General features: G+C 43.3%; 2 protein-coding genes across 5 annotated transcripts; one reads left to right on the top strand and one right to left on the bottom strand.

The window, feature by feature from the left end:
- Positions 1-992: 992 nt before the first annotated feature.
- bin2b (bridging integrator 2b) lies at positions 993-15,097 on the bottom strand. Of its 3 annotated transcripts, XM_076096679.1 has the most exons (13): positions 11,296-15,097; positions 11,113-11,188; positions 9,734-9,814; positions 8,960-9,014; positions 8,401-8,495; positions 7,125-7,220; positions 6,860-6,967; positions 6,665-6,750; positions 5,691-5,766; positions 5,425-5,507; positions 4,382-5,243; positions 2,658-2,750; positions 993-1,533 (listed from the first exon to the last, which is right to left on the bottom strand). In XM_076096679.1, the coding sequence occupies exons 3-13, from the start codon at positions 9,788-9,790 to the stop codon at positions 1,420-1,422; spliced, it is 1,725 nt and encodes a 574-aa protein (XP_075952794.1). In that variant the 5' UTR covers positions 9,791-9,814; positions 11,113-11,188; positions 11,296-15,097; the 3' UTR covers positions 993-1,419. The 3 variants fall into 3 exon arrangements, with proteins under 3 accessions (XP_075952794.1, XP_075952792.1, XP_075952793.1); XM_076096677.1 differs by lacking the exon at positions 11,113-11,188 and having other exon boundaries at positions 11,296-13,633; XM_076096678.1 differs by lacking the exon at positions 11,113-11,188 and having other exon boundaries at positions 993-1,530; positions 11,296-13,629.
- Positions 14,628-26,038, top strand: txnrd3 (thioredoxin reductase 3). Of its 2 annotated transcripts, none has more exons than XM_076096675.1 (16): positions 14,628-14,964; positions 15,592-15,652; positions 16,519-16,628; positions 16,837-16,944; positions 17,057-17,129; positions 17,217-17,399; positions 17,481-17,623; positions 18,468-18,583; positions 19,031-19,256; positions 19,568-19,660; positions 20,535-20,611; positions 21,869-22,025; positions 23,014-23,121; positions 23,479-23,574; positions 23,681-23,815; positions 25,009-26,038. In XM_076096675.1, exons 1-16 carry the CDS (start codon positions 14,854-14,856, stop codon positions 25,069-25,071), a joined length of 1,860 nt encoding a protein of 619 aa, XP_075952790.1. In that variant the 5' UTR covers positions 14,628-14,853; the 3' UTR covers positions 25,072-26,038. The 2 variants fall into 2 exon arrangements, with proteins under 2 accessions (XP_075952790.1, XP_075952791.1); XM_076096676.1 differs by having other exon boundaries at positions 14,630-14,964; positions 17,217-17,336.
- The last annotated feature ends 1,910 nt before the right edge of the window (positions 26,039-27,948 follow it).

The following is a 27,948-nucleotide window of genomic DNA, read 5'->3' as shown; positions in this document are numbered from 1 at the left end:
AGTGTGACCTCACTATAACAACAAACAACAATCACCATTTCGTTTTGACTAAGTGGAATGACCACAGAAAACTGTTTAATGTCCCATATTAGTTGAGCATATAGCTCTGCTGTGCCTCTACAGCCTCACAGACCGGTTAGCATAGCTGTAGACGCTAGCTATTTAAGGAAATTGATTAGTTTTCAGAACAGCAATGAACTACAACTTTTAACACCTACTTTTTGTTGCCAAAAGTTTGGTTTTGGTGAATAAAGCTTGAAAGAGATGCCTTTGAATTACAATAACCTGCAATGACAGTTATGTACGCCATGTTATTTATCTTTGAGGTAAAGGAACGCTCGGCACCCTGCTTGCTGTTCACTCAAAAGCCCAGCGTTGTAAACACCACAGCAATAGAAGTTTAATCTTTTTTAAGTCTTGTTTTCAGACCAAGTGTGTGATACTGCTGTTATGACAGTCCCAGCTGCTTGACGGCAACTGTAACCGCACCTCAACCCAAGCCTACACCCAACCAGTCAATCACAGCAATCAGTCTGAAAACCCATGATAGAGGGCCGCCTCGTAGCTGCACTCAACCAGCTGGATGAGTCTGTGTATAGTCTGCTGCTGTGTAGAATCTCTAACACTCTTCCCATTTCCACACAGTGAAGCTGCCAAACTAGCAGTAAGTCCCTGCTCTGAGTGTTTTTTATATTTTTATAAAAGACAGACCTTTCTTCCATAAACTCCTCACAGTCAATCAGTCAGGGTCTCTCAGTTTCCAGGTCCTAACAATATTTTACACATTCCATTGAGGTGAATCACTGCAGTCCTTTCTCAAGCTGTTTATCTGCAGTATTGCAGCAACAACGTCCTGTATTTACAACATGCAAATCACATTTTCTGTACCTGCTGTAGCTTACCCGCCTCTCTTAAATTGGTCATTCCCACGTCAACAGAATAAACGGCATTTGCCGTGTTCGACTGCAGAATTTCAAACCAGAACGACATCCTTCTCTCTTTTATATATATAACTTTATTAGGACATTTTACAGAAGATCACAGGATCAGTACAAAAAATTTTTGTTTCACAGCGTTTCACAGAAAGACTTTAAAAAAAATAGCAATAAGAACAAAAATACTGAAACATTTAACAATCCAAACGTCTCTTGCAAAATGTTCTCTGGTTCTCTTTTCCTTCCAAAGTTGCAACATCAGAGCATGTGAGTTCCCACGTGGGACTTGTGCTCATCTGTTTGCACAGCTTCTGCACCCACAACATATGGGTTCACTCCCTTTGAGTGTGTGTGTGTGTGTGTGTGTGTGTGTGTGTGTGTGTGTGTGTGTGTGAGTGAGAGAGAGAGAGAGAGAGTGCAAGGGTGAGTCACCAACTGCTCGATGGAAGAAGAAAGTATTATAGACTGAGGAGTGACTATTGCCTCACTCTGCCGGAACCGGCTGGAGGAGTTTTTCCGAGAAGATCCCAGAGTGATTTTGTAGATCCCTGTGCTGGTTCCAGCTCTCCTCCCTGATCCCCTTCACCAGGCCTTCCTGCTGCGAGACACGCACATTAGAAACAAATCCACCCTCTGATCCGATGCTTTTTGAGCGAGGGCTTACTTTTGCTGTGATTTCCTCCTTTCTAAGGGGCCGACAATGAAATCTTGGGTTGTATTCACTTCATTTTCTAACCATTAGGACTCTGAATGGTACTTTAAGTCCCTGGCTAAGAGTGTCCTCTTAAGAGGCATTGACAAAGCTGCTGAGAGACAGAGAGGACTCCTGAGCTAAGGATGTGACTGGTCTGTGTCAGTGGGAAATGTTCGTTGATACATAGGAGCATGAAAAATAACTCTATTGGATCAGATTAGATTTAAAAATGTTGACATTAAATTTTAAACCAAATAAAAAAAATTAAATAAAAATAAACTAAATTTAATAAATGTCTCTTGTTGAATTGATTTAATTATAAATCAAAATAAACGTGTAATTCAATTCTACATGAAATCATGCATTTACATAATATTACGAAAATCAAATATAAAAACAATGTATACAACTTGCCTTACAAATGTTATATACAAATGTAATCTATTTAGCTTAATACATTTAAAAAAATGATTTTATACATGAAACAATGTTAAATTGGGTTTTTGGCGGTGCTTTGATGGGGAGCACTTATTTCTGCAGCTAATCTGTCGATGGCCATGAAATCAGCGTTATTCATTTATTTCATTTGGTGATTATTTAGTGCCAAACTATTGTCCAATACAAATGAATAACTCACAGCTGAGATATTCCAAGTTCACCATCACTGCCATTGGATGGTGAACTTGGAATATCTTTCGTCATCGTCGGTGTTATTGGATTGTTTCGATTTGGGATATTTTGTGAATACGGCTCCTGATGTTTAGTAGAGATATTTTTTTATTTTAGACATTTGAAACATTTCCTGCTGTCAGACTCCATTTTAATAACTCAGTGTGTCGCTACCACTGGCCGCTACCCACAGGAAGTCATCACTCAAAAAGAACAGATGTGATGAAAAGTAAATCACCAGCAGGATGCATACATGGCTCCAACAAAATAGAAAAAAAAAAAACTGACTTTGACAGGAAAATGTGTAATCTTCTTTGTCTGGAGTTGCTAAACGAGAGTACACAAGAACGCACACAAACCTCTTGAGTGTCAGCAAGCACCAGGATGACATCTCCCTGTTCAAACTGGAGCAGGCCGTCTTCGGACGCTGCATGGCTCTCTACCGCCACCCCCTGGTGTAAAACAATTAGTTCACTTTAAAAAGGTCAGTTCACCTAAATTAGTAAATAACAGTTGCAGGTTTGGAGATGTCTGAGATGTGTTGGAGGTAAACATATTCCGTTTGTGGTGCTCACAGATTTGTCTCTTTACAGACTCATGGTCTCTGATAATTTGGATATATAAGGCCTATAAACACGCAGAGAACACACTGGCAACAGTTTTCATAGGGACTATTTTTTCAGCACAAAGCTGTTGTTTTAAACATTGTGAGCGACCACAAAGGGAATGCTCTTCACCTACTTTGTATCAAAGTGGAGGCAAAATTCTTTATATTAAGTATTAATGTGTATACTACAATGGCATAGTGCGTTGTCATGTTTTCTCAGCCTGTAAACTACTTTGAACGTCATTGAATTAACTTGAAATCATATGTTTTCAAAAATCTATGCTAGTGCAATTATGTAAACAAGCATTAGTGAGTCTGTTGAAGTGAGACTAAGCAACTTTCTCTTAAAATAAAAAAAAAATTAAAAAAAAAAAAAAAACACAAAAGAGGAAATAACACGTTTCATCTGACGAATGAAAAGTTGAACTCATTACGATAAAACACACTGTTGCTCAATAAAACACATTCAGGGGAGTTTCCAGCTCCTTGCTTTGGAATCACCAGCAGCTTCTGGTGGCTAATGTTAGCTACCTAACCTGTGTGACTCGTCTCTCTACTTGTGCTGTTGTTACACAACATTATACAGCAATTGTTACTCATGGTCACCGTTTATCAGAAGTTACATGGCCTCACTTTGAAATCTCTTTGATTTTGGTCCTTAGTCAGACATTGTTATATGAGAGAAATGCTAAATTGATGGAGTACTCTTTTTAAGACAAGAAATGACCAGGAGCTTTTGGTGGCTAATGTTAGCTAGCAAACTTTAGCCAGCTATTTGTGTGTCACTGTGTGAATCAGTCCGCTAACTTCACTACTCTTCTCTCTACTTGTGCTACTGTTACACAACCTTAAACTGCAATTGTTTGTTTGTCTCCTTTAAAAAAGGGGGAGCTGAGAAAGTCAATATCAATCTCATGTTGGCTTAACAAAAAGACTAGAGGTAGAGGGGAACAAGCCAAACCTCGCTATATCCTAAAGATGTAGCATCTTGTTTTTACATTTCTGTTTGTGTATGGATCAAAGAAATGAGATACATTATGTTCATTAGTGAGCTTTAAAAAAGGTGCTAGTAGGTTTCATTTTAAACTTTAGCCAGACTAGCTGTTTACCCCGTGTCCAGTCTTTACACTAAGCTAACACACGGACTCCAGCTCTGTACTTAAAGGGGAACTCCACCAGTTTCATACATCACAGTGTGTCTACAGGTCTTGGAGAGTAGCCTACCACTGCATTATGTGAAAAAAAAAAAAAAAAGTTGTACAAACTACGACTTTGTAAATGTAAAATGATCTGGGAGATTTGGAGTTAGAGAGAAGTGAGCATATTGCATTGTGGGTAATGTAGGCAGCATTTGACAAGGAATAAGAATGTATTGAATAAAAAAGACAAAGTCTCAGATTTTGGTCCTCAGTCAGACAACATTATTGCAGTGCAATGCTAAATTGGTGAGTACCCTTTTAAATCACAGTTATGTACCTTGTAAAGGAAGCCTGGTGGATTGTGGGAACTGGAGTCCTCGGTCTGCTGTTGGACCAATTCTTCATCCTGCTTCTTAGTGACTAAGAGCACGGGTCTATCTGTGCAGCGGAAGGAGATGCGAGGGGCGGGGACCGGTGCAGGTTTTGGCCCTGCCTCCTCTGATGTTGGGTCACTCACATTCTGCTCTTGACTCTCGGATGTTGGGTCACTCACATTCTGCTCTGGACTCTCGGATGTTGGGTCACTCACATTCTGCTCTGGACTCTCGGATGTTGGGTCACTCACATTCTGCTCTGGACTCTCAGATGTTGGGTCACTCACATTCTGCTGCTCTGGACTCTCGGATGTTGGGTCACTCACATTCTGCTGCTCTGGACTCTTGGATGTTGGGTCACTCACATTCTCCTGCTCTGGACTCTGCAGGGCGATATCTGCAGAATCACAGGGATTGGACACTTCCTGACTTGCAGCCTCTGACTTTGGCACACCCGCCACGGAGTCATCGGACTGGTTTGTATCCAGGTCGGCTTCTGCCTCCACCTCCTCCGGACTTTGACTCCCTGTACACCGGTCGCTGGTCTCATTGTCGGACACCGACTGCCTGTGGGGCGTGTTGGTGCCGATGGAGCTGAGATCGGAGTCCGACGAGTTGACGTCTTTGGATGAGGCGCTGCTTTCTTCTGGCAAGCCGGTTTCCTCGGAGGTGCTTTGAGTTCGTTGGACGGGCGAAGAGGGCTCGCCGTCTTTTCCGTTTTCGGTGGAAGAGTGGATGGAGATGTGGTCGGTTGGGAAAGCTGTATTGCAAGGGATGGGGTTGGAGATAACCAGGGACTTTCGCTTCTTTGACTTGCTTGTCATGCTATTTGAAGAAGATAAAAAAGATGCATAAAGCATTTTATAAATCTACCTGAACAGCCAGAAAACGGCTAGTTTTTATTAATACTCATATTGAACCAAAATATGGCGGATAGATAGTCTTGTGTAATTTACTCACTAGGTGAGACCACAGATGAGGAAACATGTGCAACACAGTGCCCTACCTGTCCAGACCCTTGATGATAAAGGCTTTTCCCGAGTGTTGAGTCTCCAGTTTCTTCATCACATTGTACAGCTCATGGTTCAGCTGCAACACAATTGTAACATAAACACACAAACCAACTTGCAACCCAAATTACACACCGTAAACATTATTTCAAGTTGGAACGGAGTTTTCAGGGTGCTTTTTTTTTTTTTTTTTTTACAAACTTAAGTAATTCACATGACAAGTATGAGAGTGAGGAAATCAAAAGGAAGTGTCTTATCTCACCACGCTCATTTCCTTATAGAAGACATCTCTCAGGTTTGATATGTTTTGGAACACCGTCACATAACAACCTATCCGGCTACAGACACAAAGACAGCTCTCAGTTTATATTTTGGTTCATTCACATACCATTCTTGAGTGGATTACAAATGGAGCTCGGTTAAGGTGTCGCACGCACCTTCTGGAAAAACGTCTGCTTGAACTAATTCCATTTGTACAGGCCTGAAATGCACATTTACACATGCGACTTGCAGTTTATTTTCTGTTTTTTAAAGCTAGTGTAACAGGTCCTGTTAATAATGTTTCTGCACGTTTTGTTCAGATCAAAGTGGCAATAGACAGTCTCTTTGCTATAACTTTCCTTATGAAGTAAATGTTGATTGCACAACTGTTGAATAATACCATTTAGAATGGTTCCCCATCAGCCTCACTTTCACTATACAATTCTGTCTGGTAGATCTCTAGGGAAAATGAAGGCTCCATTTCAACCGTTGCGCAACCAAAACAGGAAGATGACAGCGCTTTGGTAAATTGGTATAGCTACAGGTTGCTACTGGCGAAAACCAAAGAGTATCAATGGAAGTTACTAGTGGCGTAAAATACCATTTTCTGCATAAATTAAATATGACATTTTATAGTAAAGAATGAGCATGTTTTCAGAGTTACTCTAAGTCAATATCTGAAAGCCGAAGGAAAGGTTTTAAAAAAAAAAAAAAGGTGAAACCCGGACAGTCCTAAAAACCTCTATCTAAATTCAAATAAACATAAATTGCTTATTCTCACATGTGCACAAACCTCTCACATATTGCATGTTCCAAATAACCGAGGTACGTCTTGTAAGTCTGGAATACCCAACAGGACATATGGACGTCAGCTTCTAACTGATATTCTAACTTTACTTTTCTTATCGTGACCCAAAACATCCTGTGAGATTCCACTGAGTGTTATCCAGAGGACCGTGTTCATTTCAACCATACCTCTGATAGAGAACAGGCAGCTCCTCCCTCAGCTCGTTATTTAATTCCTCAAAGACACCCTGGGATTTGTTGAACTCTTCTTCCGCCTGTTGACGAGAATCCAAAATTAGATGACTTCCGGTGAAACCATTATTATCAGCCAACACTCTTCGTGTCACATCGGCATTTCTGTGCCATGTGAAATACTAATGTTACCTTTGCTATTTTGGCCTCATCTTTTTTCTTGGCACTCTGTAGCGCTTCCAGGTGGTGACGCGCTGAATCGTAGTCCACCAGTTTGCGACCGCGTTTAGATACGCGTTCCTGAAACACACACACACACACATAGTTTAAGTGAACATGTGGTCCACTTGCGGGAGGATGAATCAGACTGGTGTTACCCAAGAGGCCCAAAAGCCATTCTAGCACATGCGTGCAGTTTAGTAGGAACTGATTCGGGTTCAAAAAAGCATCGGGTTACCTTGACTTCGGGGAACTGGCTTGTGTAGTTCTCCATGGTGCGTACGATCTGGTCACTTAGCTTCTCTTCGTAGTCGTTCCACAGCAGGTCTTCACTCTAAGAGACAGTTGTTATCACATCAGTGCAATTGTAACAATTTTCTCTAAATACTGGACATTATCTCAGCAAAAATGGATATGAATGTGCAGTGCATCAGAAATAAAGTGTTTTTAAAAATGTACAGGATTCAGAGCATTAATATAGCAGCAAACAACTATTTGCTTCATAACGATATAGTGGAGCAATGTCTGTTTGAGCAGAGGACGAAGTCGCTTTCCCTCTGTGTGTGTGTGTGTGTGTGTGTGTATGTGTGTGTGTGTGTGTTATGCGAGCTTCTCTGTAGCCGGGTCTGCTGCACGCGAGTCTCTCTGTTGGGCACCACTAGCTAGCTAGCGGCTGCACAACGGCGTCACAACCAGACGAAGTTCTGCCTTGTGACGCCAGTGTGGGAGTGTCTTAAAACTTGCATTCAATCTACTGACCAGCAGGGGGCGACTCCTCCGGTTGCAAAAAGAAGTCAGATTGTAGTGAAGTCTATGATAAAATGAGCCTACTTCTCACTTGATTCATTACTTCAATACAGCATGTTATTCTTTTAATAAATTATAGTCCAATTTAGAGTCCATCATTCTGCCAGAAAGCGGAGTATGCTTTAGGGCGGGCTTACTGTGATTGACACGTCGCTGCCACTACCAGAGATGTATGTGGCATATCTACGTCACTCCTCCGCATTCCAAATATGGTCATTTACGTTCATTGGTTTGCGAAAAACGGCCGTAACCCAAGATGGCAACGGCGAAATTGCCAAACTCGAGGCTTCATAACGTCAGTCCACTAACCAGTGGATGACTACGCCCACTATAAATATAGAGTCTATGGTCCCAACCCAAGGCATCATCGTGCTAATCAATTTTACTCTGACTTTAATCACGGATGTGCAGCAACTGCGTGGCGCATCTATATGAACCAAAATCTGAGGAATGTTTCCGACATCTTGTTTTATCTATGCCCCGAAGAATTAAGCCAGTTCTGAAGGCAGGTGGTCCAACCTGATCCAAGCAAGGTGTACCTCATAAAGATGCCGGTGAGTGCATTTTCATGGTAACTTAGATCAAGCTTCTTTGAACCTGCTTGGAGAAACCAAACATTTCCTGGAAATTAGCCTGACCTGCTGAAATGAAAGTGATTTCATCAGCTCTCAGATTAAAACCATCTCAAAGACACATTATGGACGTACTTCTGTAATGACGGCGAGGTCCTCCATTCCGTTCCAGTCTGGTTCGTAGACTTCTCGCAACGTCTGCGACAGACGCTTGGACGTCTCATGCACGGCTGTGGAAAGGAACAGGAAATTATAGGACAAAGAAATAAAATAAAAGAGCAAATAATCATGACTCCACGAGGAATTTATCTTCCAGCATCAGCAGCACAGTGCATTGTGGTTGGTATTGTTTTTTTAAAGGGTTTGTAGCACTGTTGCTTCACCCACACAGAGAAGGTCAGAATAACACTGGTTTCCTGGACTGGAGCTCACAATGTAGGGGCAATAGCTGACAACACCAGAAATGCATGAATCACATATGCGATGCTGCGTTTGCTATTTCCACCGCAGGACTCCATTTGTCCGCGTACAAGACGGCAACGCAGACGGAATTGCAAAAGTCGACAAAGGGTCCGAGAATAGAAGAAATCCACTTCCCCATTATTCACCGAATCTCCTGCGCAAAGGGTGGCGTTCTGTTCAACACTGTGCTGCGGGTGTGTGTGTGTGTGTGTGCGTGCTGCATGCGACCTACCTTTCACTGCTGCGTGGTAGGCCTTGACATCTTTAAACAACCTGCTTCCATCGATCTGTGTGGGACGCAGAAAGCGCAGAGAAGTCAGATTCAGCGACGCCCAGAGACAGCAGCTCTGTGGACGACCCGAACCATTTGTGCTTCGTCACTTCCTCAGCGACCTCGGCGCACTTCGGGCCGAGGTTCACGCCGCAAACTTTTTCTGTGCCAAGTTCAGAGCTGCGCAAAATCCACGATACTCCTGTCGCCCGACCACATTGTCGAGTTTAAAATAAATCAACAATCACTTAATTTGATGAGGTGGTGAAGTGAAAGCAGCGCGCCTCCTCAGGGTGTACACTTCCTTCCTGTTAAGTTTCCCTCCAATATGTGCTGCACTTGACACTGAATGAGCTTCGAGCAACTTAAAAGGTAAACCTATGGAACTTTTTACAAAGTGAGACTAAACACGCAGTATTTATGCAGAACTGATAAGAAGGAGGTACATCTTGCTTCAAGTGTTTCCTGTTGTCAAGGCCGAGCCGACTGTCGTGGTCTTGTGGGTTGGCATCTCAGCAGCGGGAACCAAACACCGCCCTTGTTTCTGAAGACTCGGCAGTGCCCTGTTTATCTGGAGGCGTTTGGTACGGGGGCATCGGGGGGAAAATAAGCTGTTTAACTAGAAAAGTAGGAATGAAGCGAAGCACTCTGCTTGACCTTTGTTCGAGCCCCGCAGTGAACGGCAGGGGGGCCGCCACGTAGAGAGACCACCTCACGTTAAACGTGTCTGTGTACCTGTTGTTTGTTGAGGCTCTGGAAACACATCTCAAACTGCTCATCCTTGGTCTCCATGGTTTTGCCCAGTTTTTGAAGGACCTAAAAGGAGAGGACGGCAGAGTTAGTTTCAACATTCGATAGACACAGGTTCCTAGCATGAATGCAAACTACTGCATTATATGGAAAAGGTTAGGCGAGAGGCTCCATTAGCCACAACAAGCATAACGTGCCCGAATCTCTGGCCAAACTGCTGGTAGTCCAACTGCATTGTGGGTAATGTAGGCACCAGGTTTTAGAAAGAATGCTTGGACCTTAACAAAAAAAAAAAGACATCTCCGGTTCTGCTGCATCGATTTTGAAATTTTTTTTTCATCACGTGTTAAAGGAGAGCATACTCCTTAATTAATCAGCCGGGCCGATATATTGGCCCATATCAGCAAATTGCAGATACATCGGTATCAGTGTAAATGTCAGCAAATAGGAAGATGCGGGATACCATTGTCAGCATGCATCGGGATGTATAGGCCAACAGGAGTCAGCGGTCTAGCACTATTAACCATTACAGATGCATGGTCCACATACAGTACCACATACTCCTATGCCTCCCTGAAACTATTACATTGTCCTTCACAGTCCACTGTGCACGCAGCTGCTAGAGGCAGAATGCCACGCATCGCGTGACCTTCAACTCTGACTCTGCCACAAATAGGCTCTCATTATGTTAATATGCTCCCATTGGTGTTTCAGTATTACAGAGCAGAAATTCACTGAATCCTCAAAAAGACGGGCTTCGTTCCTGCAGACTCCGGAGTGCAAACTGTAGCTGCTGTTTGGAAGGTGGCGCAGTGAAATCAAACGAGTCGACCGCAAACTTTAGTGACAAAAAGGCTCAGCCAGCGAGATAGGAAGTGCAGAGTCAGGAAGTGGCAGCTTTTTGTGCAGCGGCGAACAACACTGAGACGCTCAGACAGACAGGGAAGGTCCACGCTGCTGGTATAAATAAAAAACGGGCCGATCATACAAATGTAGACTGTTGAAAACAAAGCATGCAGTTCCCTCCCTGAGTAGACAGGTTTTTATTCTTTCTCTCACGCTCAGTATCACAGGTTCTTAGACTTTGTTACATTATTTCTATCCTCTCACTTGGGTGCGTTGCCTTTTCAGCTACATCTCGGTCCGGAGCTAGATAACGGGACTGTAGACTGGGAAAGTAAGAGAGCTTCAAGGCAACGCGTTTCACAAGTTATTCCTACTTACTCATTGGCCATATTTCTACTAAAGCACATAAAAGCCGCATGTATTGAAGTAATCCTCTCTGAATGAGCAGCTTGCCCCCGCCTGTTGTAAATCTACTGCTGGAAATGAACCCCCCTCAGACATGCCTCACATTCTGATACCTTTAAGACGCTTTGAAGAAGTCTGTGAGCTGTTACAGCAGGGCATCTAGTGAGTTAACACCACAGCAGGATGAGGCTGGGTGACAAAAACAAGCTTTAACAAGTCATCTCACAGCTCGCCTAACTAATGACAGTGTTCCTGGTGTGCAGTTGTAAAGTCAATACTTGAGTGCTCTGGCTCACCTTCTCCTGGGCTCGATTCAAAGACTTCTGGACTCGTTTGGCGAGGAATCCGGCTCCAGCCTGGAGGTTCGGGCCCATCTTATTATCTGCCATCGTGAACTTTTTTCTTTTCTTTTTCTCTCTCTCCTCACTAGAAGTAGTCCACCTCCCACTCTTCTGCTTCCTCTTGAGAAACTGCCTCGCAGCAGCTTTGCAAGCGACTTAAATCCAAGGCGGTGACGGAGGTGGAGCAACAATGCAAGTGTCAAGACTCAGGGACACACACACACACACACACACACACACACACACACACACACACACACACACACACACACAAACAGGCGGTCGTAAACCGAGGAATGAATTTATTTACACAGCTGCTAGAGGGAGTCTGCTCTTGTTCAAACTCGTCGAGAGTTACCGGTAATTATTTCTGCGCGTCCCGACCTGTCGAACAAATATCGCGTAACACTGTTGCAAAACTGCACTCCGCTCCCCGTCGGGTGGAAGGTGGAAGTCATCCAACGACACTCACCTGTAAATTATGTGAGTAGATTGCGTTCACAGCGATGATGCGTATACCTGATGATTCAGCGACGTGACGTAGACAGGGGAGACGCGGATCAACTGCCTTCAAATGCGCCTCAAACGTTCAGGTTTTTGGGTTTTTTTTTTTGGAGTTCACAGATCGGAAATAAAGTATTGCACAAGGCTTTGAACGGAACACAACTTTGTATTAAAATGACATTTGAGACGCATGCGCTGTCACAGCAGCCTGTCTGATATTTATTTCATATCTCTGATTTCTCATCAGCTTGTTGGTGAAGTAAAGTACTGCTTGCTGAGTTGGCCATTGTTGACACTTCCGCTTCCCACAATAGTGATATGACTAACATATATGTCCCAACCCAATGTGGCCTACTTAACACTGAATAACTAACATTATTTAATTGATTTGTTGTCATTATTTAACATAGAAGTTACTTGTGTTATTAAACCTTAGCTCCCCATCCTCCTGACACAATTATTTTGTTATGTTGACAAAAAAAAATTTAAACTGTGCATGGAAAAGCAAAAGAGACAACATGACTACAAAAAGACACAAAACAACCACAAAGAGACACATGACTGCAAAAAGACACAAAACAACAACAAGCAGACACAATGAGACTACAAAAAGACACAAAACAACCACAAAGAGACACATGACTGCAAAAAGATACAAAACAACAAAGAGACACAACATTACTACAAATAGTCACAACCTGCTTGTAGTTGTCATCTGGGTGTCTTACTATAGGAGAAGGACCTCTTACTTCTGTGCCCAGAGGCCTATTGTCTCGTAATCTGTCCATGTCTATCAAGGCCTATCTCTATTGACTTCAATGGCATAAACCATTGTCCTCCATTCTGTTTCCAGGAAGGCCTGGGGAGTAGATGTATATAGGGAGATATAATTTACAGAAAATATAACTGAAAAGTTAAATTAACAAATCCATTAATGTGAAATACAATGTAAAAACATTTACATGATCAAATATATATATATACAGATTTCTATATAAAGACACAAAACAACTACAAAAAGGCTACAAAGAGACACGACATGACAACAAAAAGACACAAAACAACCACAGAGAGACACAACATGACTACAAAAATACACAGAACAACAAAGATACACAACACGACAACAAAGAGACAAAGCAACCATAAAAGCCACACAACAAACCACAAATAGAAACAATATGACAACATAAAGGTCTTAAACAACCACAAAGAGCTACAACTTGACTGCAGAAAAACACAAAGAGACACAACATGACTGTGAAAAGTTACATCACGCTTGTAGTTGTAATCTGGGTGTCTTACTTTATACCAAGGGTGGAGGATCTCTTACTTTTCTGTGATCAGAGGCCCATTATCTCGTAATCTGTCCATGCCTGTAAAGGCCTATCCCCATTTGTTCCAATGGGCAATTAACCATTGTCCTCCATTCTGTTTCTGGGAAGGCCTGGGGAGGAGATGTATGTAGGGAGATACACATTTTATAGAGTAAAAGTAGTAGTAGTTTGATATTGATGATTCCTTTCTGTTAACCTGTTTCTTGTGACTGCCTCATTATAAAACTGCAATGCTAATGCTGGAGAGCCCTTTTTTTGGAATAATTACTGACTCAAATCAGAATCCGGTTGATTGCCAAGTAGGTTTCACGTACAAGGATCCGCTCTGGTGTATTGGTGCATGACATAAACATAAAGAAAATTAAATCAAAAATAAAAGTAAGCACAAAAATCAAGAAACAGGAATATAGAATTGCAGAAAATAACAATAAAAATACAAAAAATACTATCAAAAAAAAAAAAATATATATATATTTATAAATTATTAAAATGTGTACTATGCATCTGAATTAAAATTAAACCGATATAGAAAAATCATGATGAAAGGAGTTTAATAAAAAAAAACGTGTATGTAAATTAAATTGAAAGAGCAGTTGTAGTTTTGTACAGACTTTTAGTATGAGTAAGTCTTCATGATTCATAATTTCCCCATCTCTATTACATAAAGTACATCTGATAAGTGGTCTGAATCACCTCAGGTAAAGATCTATTCAGTGTCTCCAGATCACATTAAGTCTAGTATAGTGGGCTCCGACTGCAAATCTGGTTTAAGATAGTGAACACTGAAATGATTATGGGGATAGTCTCTGATGACACATTAATGTACGGTGTCGGGGAGAAAAAGAGGAGACCCCTTGAGTAGACGTCAGAAGCGTAAAACTACATATGTGATACGATGCACCTGTTACTTGTCATAGACTCATTTCACTGGCAGATGGCGCTAGATAACCAACTAATTGCTGTTGGGCCACCACTCATAACGTAATGTAGGGATACAAATCTGGAATGCTCTGAGCTCCTTGTCAATTATCGATTTATTAGCATTCGTTTGCTAAACTGCAATACATGCTCCATGCTCTTCTCCGCTTCACTTTTTTTTTACATAATTTAGGATTAGCTGTCTTCCAGAGGCTCCTGTAGCCCCATTTATTTTTATCATCGTCGTCCCAACCCGCACGAGGTGTAGTTTTTCGATCTAAACATGCGCCTAATTACATATTTTGGGGTTCAATCAATAAGAGTATTTCGCGCGATAATAGTTCCTGTGCTTTTACGGCATGTAAATAGGCAACCCGTGTGACGTTATTGTGGGTTCGCACGTGTTGGTGCTCGGCGTTGCTCGCGTGGGTGGAGTCCCTCCTTTTGACAACGATGAGCAACGAAACATGCGGGGACCAAGGTGATACAGATGGAGCGCACCCAAAGTAGCAAGACAAGAAATGGTAAAAGACGTTCGGCGCGGCTGGTAGACTAGCAGCTGACAGCGGAGGGAGAAGAACCGAGGTCAACCTCGCGGTTCAGCTGTGTTCTAGTATTCTTCTCTTGGAGCCGAGAGACATTCGTACATTTACTAAGAGAGACTCAGTGTGGTTTAGTTCCAGGTCTCCCCGTATTCTCTCGTCAGCCGTCTATCGAAGCTTGCTCTGCGCAGGCAGACGGAAACAGCTCGACAATGCCTCCCATCGACACCGGGAAGAATGAACTCAAGTCTCGGATACAGCAGCTTATCGACTCCAATCAAGTGATGGTGTTCAGTAAAAGCTACTGTCCGTACTGTGTCAAGGTAAGGCAGTGATTTTATGTCGAAGAGGAAGAGGGAGACCTCGCCGGTCGGAAACTTACCATCTTCTCCCACGAAGTGCACGGGCTCCGTCTAATTGCTGGCTTTTCCTTGTCACGTTAAAGCTACCAGCGACTTCGCTCCGTTGGAAGCCGAATGCGGCTTCTTACTGTAAATCACATAAAAGTAAAATTAACGTCGAACCGTTTAACATAATTCACGTCGTCTTGGTATTTGGTGACGATAATATCATCTGTTATCTGAATGTGGTCGCACTTCTTAGAAAAGTTAGTTACATAATTAAGAGTTCATAGCTAACGTTAAGTTATAACGTGAAGTGTGAGACGCACTGTCTATTCGGTAGTTTACAAAGCAACGTCAGCGCGTGTATCTCTGAAGTTGCAGCTATTTAAAATGTAGTTTCTTGTAACGTTAAGTTAGCTAAATGTCTTCCGCCTAACCCCTCTGTACTTTACGCACAGAGGGGTTAGCTAACAATTAACAGCACCAAAGGGTTTATATTGAAACAGAGTATTTCACGGGCCTGTGAGCGTTTACTAATATGAAACGGTATTTGTGGCTGCTATGAGGAACTGATGTATAATTTTTCACATTTGTGTCTTCTTGTAGGTGAAAGCCTTGTTCAAAGAGTTGAACGTGGAGTGTAACGTGGTGGAGTTGGATCTCATAGGTAAGATGGAGATGTTACTGTACATTAATATACTGTTTACAAATGTCTGCTCACACACATAACAAGTGTTATAACCCATTTAAAACAAGAGTTTATATAATGCTTATGAATGCCTAATACGCTACCAGTGTTATCTTGCGTAATTTATTGTGATGTAAATATAAAATGCATTTTTCGTGGTGGAGTTTGAATCCACTGTTTTCTCCAAACTTTGTGGAAAGTCCTCCTCCGTGCTGTAGTGGGGATGTTGTTTCCTCGGCCTGTGCAGCAGCTCAAAACATGCTGAGTCACTCTGTGAAGATACTCTGGCCTCGTACCACATCTCGGTAAACTCTAACGTCTCCGCTCAGTCTTGTGGAGGTACTTATGTCACGCTGAGGGAAGTACAAAGGGATGCTGATGATTAATCGGGGAATGATTGACGAGCTTAATCGCCATTCAAGAATATGATTTATCAGAATATATTACAAGCCGACGTGACTTCAGCTCAGGGAATCTCCTGTCGATATGTTGCCATGTGATCAGGCTGACCTCCGGTCTAGATTAGTGTGGATATTAAACTGCAGGCCACCATAGCAACAGAGCTGCTTTGTGCTGTTGGTCCACTCTGACCGGCTAAACTGGCTACAGAAGTAGCCCGGTTTGTGCTTGTAGTGAAGTAGCCGTGGTGTGAGCACAGATTGAGAGACGGGAAATGATAACACATTTTGTGTCATGTCATGCTTCCCCCTTTTTTGTTATTTCTGCCCTTTCTTTGTGCATTAGTCGTGCTGATTACCATATGACAAGTAGACGTGTTGAAGCAGCGGTTACTAGTATACAGTAACAGTATTCACTTTGCACTGACACATTAACCGTCCGTCCAGAGGATGGAACCAACTACCAGGAGATGCTGCTTGAGATGACGGGGCAGAAAAGCGTTCCCAACGTCTTCATCAACAAGATGCACGTCGGCGGCTGTGACAAAACGATGCAGGTGAGGAGCACCAGTGTGCAGCTAGTTGACTGTCTTGAGGGGATTTTCTTGTTTGTTCATCAAGTGACTTGTTCACAGACACTGTGTCTTTCTAGCTGTATTTGAAATTAGCTTCATAGCCTACGGTCACTACATGTGACCATAGGCTTACCTACACGACGCACACGAGTGGCGTATTGACGCAACCTTGTGTTAATGTTTCCGTCAGGCTCATGGAGACGGCAGCCTGAAGCAGCTGCTGAGCGGAGACAACGAAGCTTACGAGTACGACCTGATCGTCATCGGAGGAGGATCTGGAGGCCTGGCCTGCTCAAAGGTGACACACGGGGTTACCTTCGCCTTTAACCGTTTTCCACTTTCCACAGAAGGGTGTTAGGAAATGACAGATTTACGTAACGTGGCAGTAACTCTGGCTCTGTTGACAACAGGAAGCTGCTATGTTGGGAAAGAAGGTCATGGTACTGGACTATGTTGTGCCCACACCAAAAGGAACCACCTGGGGTAAGACGCGTCAGGATACTTAGTAAGATACTCGTGATGCACTGTATATATTTAAGTTGCTAATGCGTAACCGCTGTGGCCGTTCAGGTCTCGGCGGGACCTGCGTGAACGTGGGCTGCATTCCCAAGAAGCTGATGCACCAGACGGCCGTGCTGGGCACCGCCATGCAGGACGCGCGCAAGTTCGGCTGGGAGTTCAGCGAGACAGGTGAGGGCTCAGAGCGCCGACCCCGGAGGTCACGGAGGGGGGACATCGCGCCGGTTTGCCGCGGTAAATCAGAGGCGAGCCCGGTCAGCAGTCACTTGTTAGCATCCCACTGATATCTACTAACGGCCGTCTGTCTGCACTCAGTGACGCACAACTGGGACACGATGAAGACGGCGGTGAACAACTACATCGGCTCTCTGAACTGGGGCTACAAGGTGGCTCTGAGGGACAAGGACGTCAACTATGTCAACGCCCATGCAGAGTTCATCGAACCACACAAAATCAAGGTAAGTGCCTCTGTTATGACGGAACCGTGAATGTACTTTTACGGACGTTTAGATTTAAGTGTATGCAGCACTTATCCGTAGTCTGTGTATTACCTACAGTAGATGATGGAGACACCGGCTGGAGCAAAGCAATGTACAGCTGTGGACGTTTAAGTTCAGTTTAAGTGTGTAATATATTTAGAATATTTGTCACCAGACTCCTTTTTACCTCGCAGAACACAGCAGTTGTTGCCTCGATCGGTTAGTTTGTCTGTTATTGTGTGACATTGGTGGTTAGTTCAGTCACCCAATAACAACTAACCAATCAAGGCAGCGCTAGACCAGCAACTCCTGTGTTAAAGTTACTGTTTTTCTCAATAGAGTCTTGTGCTTTTTGAGGATAATTATTCAAAGTGATATTGATGGTGGTTAGCTGCTGCAGCTGTCCACAGAGTTGCATTGCTTTGCTCTCGTGCTGGTACTCCTGTCTGTTTCTCCAAACCACTGATCACTGTAGGTACCACACTGACTGTGGATACGCAGCTCATACAACCCCACCTCGAAACATCCAAACTATCCCTTTAACTGCTTTACTTGCTTGGTTGGCATTTTCCAAAATCACAACATGCAACAAATCTTGACAAGCTGTTTGCTTTTGAAATGTTGTCTAGCCTGTTACAGCAACCTATGTTTTTGTTTGTCTTGAACAGGCTTTGCTAATCATTTCAGCCTTCTTGTTGTTGGCTCTCATACTTGCGATCACATCTCCAGCTGCACCCAAAGCAAATAATTATATAAAAACCACCCTGCCCTTCACTGAGTCATTGTGACTGTTAACAGAGTTTCTGTTTGCGTTTTGTGACAGGCGACCAACAAACGAGGGAAGGAGACGCTTCACACAGCGGCTAGGTTTGTCTTGGCTACAGGCGAGAGGCCGCGCTACCTGGGCATCCCTGGAGACAAGGAGTACTGCATCACCAGGTGAGAGTGCCGGGCCGGTCACAATGGTGGCTGTATCTAGTGACAGGCTGTGTGTCTGGAAGCCCCATCCCAGAGCTCACATTTAGGACCAGAAAGGGTTCAGCAGATGTCTGAAGTGTGTGATCTCTGAAAACGCTCTGAATGATCTGGCTGCTTGCGTCCTCCTCAGAGGGCTTCTCCTCAGGCCGCTCATTAATCTCCCAGCAGTGTAAATGTTATGTAAGGTTATCCTCGGGTGTCGTTGGTGTTTTGGCAACCTACACATGGCCTCATGCTGCTCACTTAGTTCTACAAAAACCTCAGACCAAAGGTTGTTGTGTGACACAAGACACAACCCCATCCTGGGCAATGTTTTCTTCTTATACTACAGTCTTTTAACCAGAAATCAAATGGACATTTGGGAAGTTATTTTTAGCCTTTGACGTCCGTCTGCGCTTTGTCCACCAGTGACGACCTCTTCTCGTTGCCCCACTGCCCGGGTAAGACCCTGGTGATCGGGGCATCGTACGTGGCGCTGGAGTGCGGCGGCTTCCTGGCCGGCCTGGGTCTCGACGTCACCATCATGGTCCGCTCCATCCTGCTGAGGGGCTTCGACCAGGACATGGCCAACCGTGCCGGGGAGCACATGGAGGACCACGGCGTCAAGTTCCTCCGCCAATACGTCCCCGTGAAGGTGAGCGTCCGCTGGACTGACGAGACAGCGTTTTAGCTGAGGCAGCACTTTCACTCACACACTCGCAGCAAAGTGAAGCAACCCATCAAAATAAAAGCACGTGCTTTAAGTCATGTATTTAATTTATTTATTAATTTGACGATGTCATCTCACTTAAAGGCATCTGGTAGTCTGCAGACTTTGAACCGTGAAATTTCGCAGCATCAGAAGATTTATTGTCGTACCATCTTGCACCATAAGTTTTTACCGCTCAGCGGGACATTTGACTGTCGCACAAAGATTGACTTTGTGCGCGTGTGTGTGTGTCTCAGGTAGAGGAGCTGGAAGCAGGCTCTCCCGGCAGGCTGAAGGTGACGGCCAAGTCCACAGAGACCGATGAGGTCATCGAGGGGGAGTACAACACGGTATGTACGGATCCATCTCTCCATCTGTTCCTGGTGCTACTGTTGGAGAACACAGTGGAACTTTCTGTGTGAGGTTCCTTTTGGGACTTTTTATAGGGAATCCTGAATTGTGCAATATTTAATAAATGCATAGTTGTATGAATAAAAGATAAGGTGGGTAATGTATTGAAGAAGCATTTTTTGTTAAATTTGTTAACATTTTCTTCCCGACAGCAATCAATGAATTAAATGCTCTGACAAAGCATTTTATTTATTCGGCTTGAATAAAAGGATTGGCCGTGTTAGTTGTTTACATTCATAATGATAATTTTGGGGGAGTGACTTTCTAGATTGCTGCTAGCTACTCTCTTTGGAAAGATTGGGCAGCACTGGGCTGGGTTTATCGGTTGGATCATTTAAAAAAAACTAGTAAAATCAAAAAAAGATATATTTAATTATAGACATTCTTGTTTTCAAAAGTCAGTCTTCAATTATTTTTTTTTATCTTGATAGCATTTTCCTGACAGTGGTGTCGTCGTCTCCCTCCTCGCCATTCAGCCAATCGCACAGCCCCACCTCTCCTCAGCTAGCAAACTCTTTAGCCATTTAGCTCCTGTTAGCCAGAGCAACAACAATGCTGAACATTCTCAATCAAACCAACTAGAGGTTCCTGCTGTAAATAAACAAAGACACAGTAAGCTATACAGTAACCCTCTTTAGCGTAAATAAGGCTAATGCTACCAACTTAGCCAGATAACTAGCTAGGCTCGCTCGTGAGCTTCAATTATTATATATTCTATCCTCCTTTTGTTCTAAGGCCTTCATTTAGCACATAGAACGGCATCATTTTTGCCCCCTTTTTTAAACCACGAGCCGTTTCTCTGTTTCTCTCCAGGTGCTGATAGCAGTGGGCCGAGACGCATGCACCGACAAGGTCGGCCTGGGCAAGATAGGGGTCAAAGTCAACCCCAAGTGAGTTTATTATCTCGTTGTGTGTCTTCTCTTTTCCTCCTCCATACGTCCATCGCATGACATGGGGCGGCCTGTGCCTTTAAGACTCGTTGTACAGTCACGGTGACTCAGCAATTCTTGCCGCTCCCTGCAGGGGTAGGGAGAGAGGAGAGGTGTGTCCCCCCCCCCCTCCTCCCCCGTCCAGTGTGTCAGCTGCTTTTTAATCATGAAAGGAATTATCGAACAGCTGGTGTCCTTATGTTGCATTGTCTGCACTTAGGTACGTATATTATTAGACTCACGTTTGGTTGATGTCTTTAATCACTACATCACTGTTATTGTTTTTTAGGAATTAGAAAACTAGAGTTAAAGTTAAAACAGTCTTTTGAAGTTGTAACTTTTGCACTCTATAATTATTTCTGATGTATGAAACATGGGGAATGAAGCCTTTTCTTTGAGGATGTAGTCTCTCTACTTTTTGTGAATGAACGACTGGTTCGGCGTCGGAGACCAACGGGGATTAAGACGGCATGAGGCCAGCTCAGAAGAGCGCTCGGTGGGTCACATGGACCCAGTCTTATGACCTCGGTAGTACTCTGATCGAGCCAGAGGGCTTATCGGAATACTACTCCAGTTCTGTTTCTCAGGCTCGCTTCATCCATTTCTGCCTTGTGATGGATAGACGTTCCTCTGCTGCTTTTTAAATTAGCTGTTGTGTTGTTGCCTGACATCACCGGACCGAATGTGATCAGTCCAGAAGCTCTCGGTTCATTTTCGATTTCCGAGAAGCGTAGAAGAAAATATCAGCAACCGATTAGAGCAGCGGAACATGTGACACAGCGTGCAGCCGTGAACTGTGATGTAGGGTTAATATGTCTGAAAAAGTGTTTCTGTTTTGGGCAATCAGAATTTGAAGATAAAAGGTGTTTTAACTGCTCTACTAAAATGTAAAAGAAAAAGGAAGGCCAGAACCTGTTTTTAATCATTTTGTTGATCAAAGATTGACAAAGTCCTGAAAAATCCTCATGAGCATGTCACAAGTTGAGCAACGGAGAAACAGGAGCCACTGTGTTGTCACTGTGACCCATCTTACTGGACACAAACCGTATGGACGTTGATAATGAACTGTTTATCAGTGCTTTGAGTTAAACCGTTAAAAGAATGTAAAAAGATGAGCCGTTGTCTCATCAGAGGCGTTTGTATCAGGAGTAGTTTTACGAGTACATGAGCACAGATCGCCCGATTTAAAATATGACTGCTTGGTTTCTCACCGTGCAGGAATGGAAAGATCCCGGTGAACGATGAGGAGCAGACCAATGTGCCCCACGTCTACGCCATCGGAGACATCCTGGAGGGCAAGTGGGAGCTGACGCCTGTAGCCATCCAGGCCGGCAAGCTGCTGGCACGACGCCTCTACAAGGGCTCCACACTGAAGGTACGTCTCACACGCGCACACACACACACACACACACACACACACGCACCCACAACCTGTATAAACAGCAAAACACCCAGTCTGTAAATAATATAGGATAGAGGAAGTAAATCCCTCTGTTGTTCCTTGATGTGTATTAATGATGATGCTTTTGTTAACGTGATCATACAGTGATAAAATGTACGGGGTGGAAATAGATCAAGATGCCTCAAAACGAATAGAGAATACTTGCTGTGCAACAGTAAAAAAATAAGAATATTTTACAATTTTGTGCCATTTATTTTTTATTTGTGCTTAATTCAAATTTTAGTTTTCCTTTTTGATTACAGCTGTGACAGTCTTATTCATTTACAATAGCTTATGAAAATACTGTGTGATTGATCTGATCTGATGGTCGTTCTAGTGAACTCATCATAATTTAAGGGAGCATTGAGAGCTCTCATTTGGCAGTTTAGACTTTGATTTTGAAATTCCACATCCGAATGTCCTGATGTTGGTCTGCTGTTATTTTGAAATGAAATTGCCATGTGGAAACAGGAAGTGTCTCAATGGCGCTCTGAGGGGGGGGGGGGGGCACTGTTATTGAAGTCTTTGAAAATGTTTTCTTTATTAAGTTTGACTAATTATTCACACAAATGAAATGCTTTTTCTGAAATACAGTTTTGAGGCGGTAGTTTTTTTTAATTTTTATTATTTATTCATTTTGTTGATTTAATCTCTTTTTTTGACTGACTGACTGATTATTATTATTGAAGGTCGCTTTTATTTTAAAGCTCCTACCGTAATGCCAAGTGTATATACACGTACCGCCAAAACTAAGTGTCTGTTAGTTTGCCCGTCTTTTCTTTTGATGTGGAGGCTGACGTCTTTCATCCCCGTTCGGGACCTCGACACACAAACTCTCTTCAATAATCACCAGAACATGGCGTGGCGCATGCCAATAAGAGGCTTAATTTCCCTAACAAACGTTTTCTCCGTGTCGGTGCAGTGTGACTACGTCAACGTTCCCACCACGGTCTTCACCCCACTGGAGTACGGCTCCTGTGGTCTGTCAGAGGACAGGGCCACGGAGCTCTACGGGCAGGACAACCTCGAGGTAACACACACACACACACACACACACTCTGTCACCTGAATAATGTATTATCTGTCTGGTTCACCTGAGAGTGAACCTTGTGTCCTGCTAGAGTAAAGTCCATCTCTAAGACTTTGTAGTTTGTGTTCCTAACATCCATATAGTACTCTTCCATGAGTAGATTTGTCTCCACACACATTTGCAGTACGTCTCTTTAATTTGAATCTCGTCTCGTGTCTCTAAGGTTTAACTGCAGACATGGTGCATATATATTATTGGACAAGCATTCAAAATATATTTAATGGGATTGCTGTTATTCATTGCTCATATGATGCTGCTCACACTGTAACAAACCGCCGCGGTGTTTGTGGTCTTCAGGTGTACCACAGTCAGTTCTGGCCCCTGGAGTTCACTGTGGCCGGCAGAGACAACAACCGGTGCTACGGCAAGATCATCTGCAACAAACTGGACAACGTAAGGTTACCGCTGCGTCTGCACAGTCCAATCAGATGTGGGCCTTTAGCGCCCCCTTCTCTCGTCACGCCACTGACCGTGTGTTGTTGTTGCTGTCACACCGTAGGACCGAGTCATCGGGTTCCACTACCTGGGGCCGAATGCCGGGGAGGTGACGCAGGGCTTCGGCATAGCCATGAAATGCGGCGCCACCAAGGAGCAGCTGGACGGCACCATCGGCATCCACCCGACCTGTGCCGAGGTAGAAGTCGACTCTGGTCATTATAGATATCAGCATTTTATTTATTATTATTTGTTGTTTTTAAAACCTTCCATCTCTTAGTGGTCTCCAGGCCGGTACGGTTCACTGTGTTGGCTTTGGTCACATTGCTGCTTACAGATTCAAAATGTCATGAGTTTTATTTTATTTATTTTTAAGCTGAGCTTTTGCACTGCAGTTGAACACAAAACAAACCTCTGCACTTTGATTGAAGACGTCGTGCTCCCTCACTCGGGTAGTTTTCCCCTCTATATCTGTGTGAATGATGGCGTTGTGCCAGAGCACACATTCAGTCAGAACACGTAGAACGGTGTATCACCCTGTCTGTTTGTAGAGTTCCCACTTGAAGAGCGTTTATTAATCTAATCTACTCTAATTTTTTGTAAACCGGATGAATATTTCAGTTGTCTGTCTGCTGTGATGCATAATGTGCATCAATTAACTTAATTGCAGATCTCAGCATAACACGTTCATCATGTTAATGGAGGACGGTGATAATTGCGGAACGTTTAGCTGCTCAGCCGTTTGATGTTTTACATTACTCACATTTCCATTTTGTAGCGAAGTTGGACAATGTGAACTTCCTCATGTTGTGCCCATGTCCAAGTTTATTATTCTTTCATGGCACTATAGTTTAAAAGGGACGGTTCACCCCGGAAATCCAAAATACACATTTGTCCTCTTACCTGTGGTGCTCTTCATCAGTGTGGATGGTTTTGGTGTGGGTGTTGGAGGTATCGGCTGTAGAGATGTCTGCATTCTCTCCAATAATATGGAACTAGATGCCACTCTGCTTGTGGTGCTTTAAGCGGTTTATTAAAATCACTTTCCAGAAATTATGACTCTGTTACTTAAGATAATCCACAGACCTTGTTGTGAGCAGTTTCACGTCGGAACTATTTTCTCTCTACCGAACTACACCTGCCAACCGTATCACCGCGCAGAAGCCTACAGCTAGCTCACCTAGCGCCAGCGAGCTAGCTAACGCTACAGCTCAGTCGAGTGGGACGCCGTTAATGGAACATCTTGTGATTTCACAAACAAAAGAAAGCGTCTCCGTTCGACTGATGAGTTGTGAATTATTTGATTCCAGTTAGCCTTTTATAAAAAATGCCCAATGTGTGCTCCTGAAAACAAGCTGCATAATAAAAGTGTGTTTCTCCTCGTCGTTTTAGATCTTCACCACGATGGAGGTGACCAAGAGCTCCGGCGGAGACATCATCCAGGGCGGCTGCTGAGGTTAAACCCTGCTCGTTTAGCGGGGCTGTGCTCACATTAGGACTCTCCGGTCTCAGCCGGCGGTCCACCTTTTAGTTCAGCCTCACCTCCGGCTGCTCCGTTCTCAGGACAAACCCCGACACCGCGGGAGCTTTAGAGGTGACTGACGGAGGCTGAGGTAGTTTTGATGTGAGTGCAGCACTGCTGAACAGCGGGGTTACTCTGCTGATTCCCCCCACTGGGCTCCACCAGTGTGTCCTTGTTGAGGAGCACCAAACACACACGTACGTATTCGTGTGTGTTTGGGCTGTTTGTGACGTCCTGGCCCGTAACCTGAAATTACTGAGGTGGGCGAGGATCGATGTCCCTCTGCAAGAGCGCCTGATGGCGGACCCGAAACCCCTTCGTCCAATCCCCCAACTTCAAACATTCAGCCCGAGTATACACACTGACATTTGCTTTATTAGGACAGATTAAAACTGGCACACAGCCAGGGTTTGAAGGGACGCACGGCTCTGAACTCTGGTGCAGCTGATGATGTTTAACCGGGTCTTTGTGTTTCTTAAATATTGTTTCTTCTTTCAATCCTCCATCATTGCTCTTCCACACATGGAGCTGTCTCTGCTGCAAGCAAACAGCGGGGTTGTTCTGCCTTGAGGGGAACTCCCTTCATCTCCCTCTGAAGTATTTAAACAGTTCTGCTGAGAGATCACGAGCCGACCTGGTCCTTTCAAACCTCTTCCAGATAAAGTTGAATGGAAAATACAACCTGAATTGTGCTGAATGTTGTTTAGAAGGTTTTTACTAAATTAATTTAATGCCTGTTTGTCGCCGTTCGCCTTTCTGCTCTACGTGTATGTGAAAGATATATTCAATCGTCTAAAGGGGCTCAATCTGGCAGCGACTTGGGTCTTCAGTACAAATGACTTGTTGGTGTGAAACCACTGTAGATTACCGCTGTCAAGATTTAATAAAGGATGAATTCACCTTCAGTGTTGTTTCACTTATTTTACCCGCAGAGCACTCGTCTTCCTGAATATGAACTTATTTTCTTATATTTGTTTCAACGGCAGTCAAACTGGAAAAAAAGAGTTAACCATTCGCTATATCAAAGAACCAATTTAAAGAAAAAAATGAATAATTAAAATGAATTTAATAATAGCAGGAAATAGGCTAGTCTTAATCAAACCCTTTTAGTTATTACAGTTATATAGTGTGTGTATATACAATAAAAACTATTTTATTTAGACTTTTTTTTTTAGATCTCTTAATAGTTTAATATCTAAATGAAGACATTTCTGACATTTGCATCTTCTCTGGAATGAACCAACAGTTTATATAAGTGGAGTTTTATTGTTACCTGAAGTTATGATCATGTTTTTACGTTACAAATATTGACACTTAACGATCAGACCGGGTCTCTGTTGGGCTGTAGAGCCCAGTATTAAAGTGCTCAATGCTAAATACTCGGACATTAAGGAATGCATCTCAAATGATTACATTGAGCAAAATATAAAAATTAATCAATACATAGTCCAATTATTGACACTGAATTTACCGTTACAAAATGTTCATTCTTGTTTTCATAACAATCAAAATGCCCTGTTATGTCACATTTTATTTCTAAATGTCACTTTTGTATGTCTCTGGTGTTTCCTGCCCTCTCACCTCTCAGCCAATCGCATGCCCGTTAGCGTCTGCTAACCATGAAACATCAAATGTGACAGAATAGTTTCTTTAAAACAGACTAAACGGGGGCGTTAACATTTCTTTCATGAAATAAAACGTAGCCCCTCTGTTCAGAAATGAGCATACATCTCTTAAAGTATTTCAGAATGAATTGGTTCATTAAGTATTTTTCACACAGTTTTTATATGATGTAATTTTCATTATATATTTGGGCTCACAGCCCCGGGGACCCTTGCGTCTTAAAATAGCACAATGGCACCGCTTAACTAACAACGGGACGAGTGCTGCTCATCAAACTGGTCCAGTGGAGCCCATTCATCCACATCACAGAGCTGTGGAGAACAGAATGGCATCATTTCCTCTCTGGGACTATTCAGCCTCCAGTCCTCATCAATAGCGTCTGGGCTGGTGTGAAGCCTTTGTCGGGCTCACATCTGAGAACACTGTCACCTGGACGCGCTGCCATGACGACTCGGGCTTTGATGAGGTTTCATTTAGGATGGTACCCGTTTTGATTGAGGACAATCGAGCTAATTGATTCACTGGTGTTGGTTTTTGTTTTTATTAAATGGCTTGGTTCAAAGCCGAGCTCCTGCTGCCTGTGTGATGCTCAGCCAACTCCCTCTGTTTAGTTTATTTACACACAACCAGAGGAATGAGGAACGAGGGGCCGAGCCTGCCACAGACCCAGTATCAGTTTGCCAACTGATCAGGATGGTCCGGTCTTTGAAAAACAGATTGTGTCTCTCACCTGTGTTGAGAAGTTGATCGTCCATAAACAGCTGATTGTGAGTCCACGTGACTTAAATTCATACACCACAGTTCTCTTGTCATTTGCTCCCGTTGCAACTCTTGTGTAACCAAGAAGAACAACATGAGATCTCACTGTCCCCCGGTGGCATTCATAGTGCATTTATAATATTGGGTATTGGCATAAAATAAATCAGTGTCCCTTTTAATGTGTTGTTCTTTAACAGGTTTTTAGTGTATAGTCAAATAACTACACAGGTGGTATTTACAGAGGAGGAGAAGCTGCATCAGAGTAAGATAATTTTGTGTCTCTTTGTAGTCGTTTCTATGCCCCTTTTCATTGTAATGTTTTGTCTCTTTGTGCTTGATTTTTGTCTGTTTGTGGTTGTTTTGTAGTCATATTGTGTCCCTTAGTGGTCATTTTGTGTCTGTTTGTGGTCGTTTGGTGTCTCTTTGTA

The sequence above is a fragment of the Anarhichas minor genome, unplaced genomic scaffold, assembly GCF_050575085.1.
Source record: "Anarhichas minor isolate MPS153535 unplaced genomic scaffold, ASM5057508v1 ptg000023l, whole genome shotgun sequence".
Classification (NCBI taxonomy): domain Eukaryota; kingdom Metazoa; phylum Chordata; class Actinopteri; order Perciformes; family Anarhichadidae; genus Anarhichas; species Anarhichas minor.
Note: the sequence above shows the minus strand (reverse complement) of the source record. Positions and strands in the feature narration are given on the sequence as shown.

Coding starts and splice junctions, on each gene's coding strand:
- bin2b (XM_076096677.1), bottom strand. CDS start 11,388: ATGGCAGATAATAAGATGGGCCCGAACCTCCAGGCTGGAGCCGGATTC. Junction 8,496..8,959: donor CTACCACGCAGCAGTGAAAG/GTAGGTCGCATG, acceptor TCCTTTCCACAG/CCGTGCATGAGACGTCCAAG. Junction 5,508..5,690: donor TCTATAAGGAAATGAGCGTG/GTGAGATAAGAC, acceptor ATTGTGTTGCAG/CTGAACCATGAGCTGTACAA.
- txnrd3 (XM_076096675.1), top strand. CDS start 14,854: ATGCCTCCCATCGACACCGGGAAGAATGAACTCAAGTCTCGGATACAG. Junction 23,575..23,680: donor TCTGCAACAAACTGGACAAC/GTAAGGTTACCG, acceptor GTCACACCGTAG/GACCGAGTCATCGGGTTCCA. Junction 23,816..25,008: donor TCCACCCGACCTGTGCCGAG/GTAGAAGTCGAC, acceptor TCGTCGTTTTAG/ATCTTCACCACGATGGAGGT.